Source organism: Leishmania mexicana, chromosome 9 (genome assembly GCF_000234665.1).
Source record: "Leishmania mexicana MHOM/GT/2001/U1103 complete genome, chromosome 9".
Lineage (NCBI taxonomy): Eukaryota > Euglenozoa > Kinetoplastea > Trypanosomatida > Trypanosomatidae > Leishmania > Leishmania mexicana.
The window spans coordinates 413,627-417,258 of NC_018313.1; the positions used below are offsets into that span (position 1 = coordinate 413,627).

A 3,632-nucleotide genomic window follows, 5' to 3' on the forward strand; every position below is an offset into this window, starting at 1 on the left:
ACGGCGTGCTGTCCGGCTGCGAGGACGGGTAGTCTGGGTAGCAGGTGGGGCGCGGGCAGGTCTCGCACTGGTACACCTTGGCGTTGGCGTAGCCGAGGTGAATGGTGATGTTCATGACGGCCTCGCGGTGGAACTTCTGCGTCTTGACACCGCTGAGCGCTTTGACAACGGTGGACTTACCGTGTGCGACGTGACCGATGGTGCCGACGTTGATGGTGGCCTGGCGCGACATCACCTCGAAGGTGTCGACGTTGAGCTCATCGAGGTTGATCTTGCTGAAGTCCTGCTTGGCGAGCCCCTGGTCGGTGTCGATGACCTTCTCGTCATCAAGGGTGAAGTCCGCAATATCCTCCTCGGCCATGGTGGTGACTCGAGAGAGTGTGGTGGTGGTGTTGGAGAGTGTGTGTGCGTGGAAGAGAGGGTGCTCCTGCTACGTACGGCGGAGAAGTTGTAACGGGCACACACACACAAAGGGAGAAGCGAATGACGACAGGCCGGGGAATCTGTGCGCGCAGCGGTCGGCAGCGGCACACGCACACACACACACACACACACAGACAGACAGGCGCGCGCACGCCCACGTGTGTTTACGTGTGCGGCGCCGAGGGAGAGAGGGGGAGTGATAAGAGGAGAGGGGGTGGTCCACACACGCACACACGCGCAAGAAATGGCGACAGGGAGGGGGTGCAGGGCGGGTGCAGCGCCGCCTTCATGGGTCGGTGGGCGACGGGATGAAGGGGCGTGGGCGCGAGCCGCGACGGGCGGTGATGGATGGGGCTTGCAGCATCGCCGCAGTCCCGTGCACGGCCGTGATGCGTGTAGAAGTCGTTACAGGTTTTTCTCCGCACTGCTGTGTGGCACACACAACCAGCGCGTGATCTCGTCCGCGCAGCGCAACGGGGAGAGGGAAAAGGGGGGAGGAGGAGCGAGGCGTCAAGGCAGGCGACAGGGCGACGGCACCAAGGAGCCACCGCCAACCGCTGCGTCCCCGTCCGTGCCGCTCGCGTTTGCCATCGAAAAAACGCGCAAAAGTAGTGGGACAGAGATCACAACGCCGCGAGCACAGGAAAAGGTGACGGCGACGTTGGCGGTGGCGGTGGCGGTGGCGTGTGGGACACCGGGAGAACACCCGCACCCACGCTCACGTACGTGCGTAACGATATACTGGATGCCATAGAGAGGTACAAGAAGGGGAGGAGAGGATGTGTGTGTGTGTGGGGGGGGGGAGGCGGGGAAAGCAACCGAACGTTGATGAAAGACAGAGAGAGAGGTCTAAAATCTGTTTATGTATATTGCTCTACGTATGTCCACACACACATGCACATGCATGCATGCATACGTAGAGTCTAACAAGTCAGCTGTTCACGGCAATGGCGGAAGCCGTGCGTGTCGGTGGTCCCCCGCCCTCCCTCCCCCCGTTCCTCTCCAGTGAAGAAGATGTGGAGACCAGAACGGGAGAGAGTGCGAGGGGAGGGGGAGGGGTGATGGCGGCTTCACGAATGCCCTTCGCAAGCAACAGTTGAACGCTTTGTCGCAGTAAGGCGAGCGGGAGACGAGCTGCGTGTGGTCTGTGGAGAGGAGGTTGGGGAAGTGGAGATGAAGCAGGCCGTCAGCTGCGCCCATGCCCGCCTACTTGTCTACTTCGCTCTTCAGGAGCGTCATGGTTACAGACAAGAAGGCGTGCACACACTGCCGGATTGGGATGTCCACGCTCGGCGTGCAATCCGCCGACGCCACCGCCGATGACGACGTGTGCGGCTCGTACGCTGCCACCTGCGCCTGGAGTCGATCAATGTCGTCCTTCAGCTTGCGTTTCCGGTCTGCCGGGCGCAGTGCCGGGTCGTTTAACTTCTCCATGATGCGCTGAATGGAGGCGAGGAAGGAGTTGGGCATCCTCAAGGCGAGCGTCACCACGTCGAAGGACTCCTTCATCTGGCTCTGCTGCCGCGCCGTGTTGGAGGCATTCTGCATCAGCACCCTCTCACGCTTCGTGGCCTCCTCGAGCTTCTCCTTCGTGGCGTCCGAGTCCCTCTTGAGCTGATCAAAGGCGTGCTGCAGGTCGGTGAACGCTGTCTTGTAGTTGAGCACCTTTCCTGTCGATGTGGTTGCCTCGCTCGTCGCCAGACCAAGCTGACTACGCAGCTCGGCGACCTCGTCGGAGAGACTTGCCCGCGCCGCCTCGGCCTCGTTGAGGCGCACCTGCTGCTTGTCGAGTTCGTGCTGCAGCGTCGTGATGGCCTGGAGCATCTGCTCGTTCTCCTTTATGAGGGCGATAGTGGCTTCGTCAAGCTCGATGCTTGGCAACGGGCTACCAGACGGGCTACGGGCCTGGACAGCAGCCCTCCCGCCCTTGCCTGGCGCCGTTCCCATTGCCGTGTTCGTCGGCATCGCCGCCATTGGCGAGGACGCACGCTTCGCTGTGGCGGAGGTTGCACTGCTACCGCCATGGTTGCCACGGATGGCACCAGCACTCTTCATTTACGTGCGTGCGCGTGTGTGTGTGTGTGCGTCGATGGAGCTATCGCTATGCGCGCACGAGAGGGGCTGATCGAGGGGGAGGGGGAGGGGGCAGTTCTTTGCGTATCCGCGTGTGTTGGTGGATTTCACGTAGAGGTTGGGCGGGTGCTGTGGTGGCGAACAGTGGAGGGGGAGAGAGAGAGGAGAGGGCAAAGGAAAGGATGAGTCCGACGAGCCAACGGACACACACACACACACACACGTGTACATAAGCGTATATGGAGAGAGCCGAAATAACAACACCAACGGCACGGCGGGGGATGCAGTGGTGCATGTACATGAGCATCCTTACTGTATCAAGGACAACACCGGTCACACTGACCGTCGCTTCATGCCCCCCCCCGTTCCTCTCCCCTCCCCTGCTGTCTTCTATTGCCACCGTCCACTCCCTTTGATTCTCTTAATGGACATTTCGCTGAGGACTGCCGTCAGGATGCGCTGATGTGGTTGGTGTTCTCGGCGACTTGCATCACCCCACCCTGCGCACCTGTGGTGTGCATGGGCGTGCGCGTGTTCGTGTGTACTTCTTCATCCGATTCGACGCTATCGCGTCGCGACGAGTTGTTGCCCGGGTGTGTCAGCCGAATGGATGAACGGATGATGAAAAGTGAGGGGGAGGGGGAAGGGGGTGGGTGGTGGGAAGCAACGACAACTGTGAAACGAGCCCGCGTGCGATGACGTGTGCGTGTGCGTGTGCGTGTGTGTCGTGCTCACTGCGTCGGCATGGCACGCTGCCCTTCGCCCCACACGTCAGACGCGCTGGCAGTCCAGCACGCACCCAACCTAGACACCGGTGTGGCAAGAGAAGAGAGGTTACCACGAACATGACGCACAGTAGGCACACATAAAGCGCCGCTCCGCGCCGGGCAACGACGACGACGACAACCTCCCCACCCCTCCCCACACGTTCCCATGGAGAGGAAGGCAACAGCAGCCCACAAGCGCTATGGATGGAAAGGGGTTGAAGAAGACTGAAGGAGCACATGGCGGAGCAGCGGATGCGACACACCCACACAATGAAGGAGCAAGACAGGGGTCCACAAGAGACCTGCGGAGAACGGAGAGAGAGAGAGAGAGAGGGGGGAGAGAAAGATATGTGGGGTGGGGTGGGGGTG

General features: G+C 61.1%; 1 protein-coding gene across 1 annotated transcript; it reads right to left on the reverse strand.

Moving 5' to 3' along the window:
• Nucleotides 1-1,629: 1,629 nt before the first annotated feature.
• LMXM_09_1100 (conserved hypothetical protein) lies at nucleotides 1,630-2,397 on the reverse strand (the record flags this gene model as incomplete). Its single annotated transcript, XM_003872743.1, has 1 exon — nucleotides 1,630-2,397. The coding sequence occupies one exon, from the start codon at nucleotides 2,395-2,397 to the stop codon at nucleotides 1,630-1,632; it is 768 nt and encodes a 255-aa protein (XP_003872792.1).
• Between the last annotated feature and the right edge of the window lie 1,235 nt (nucleotides 2,398-3,632).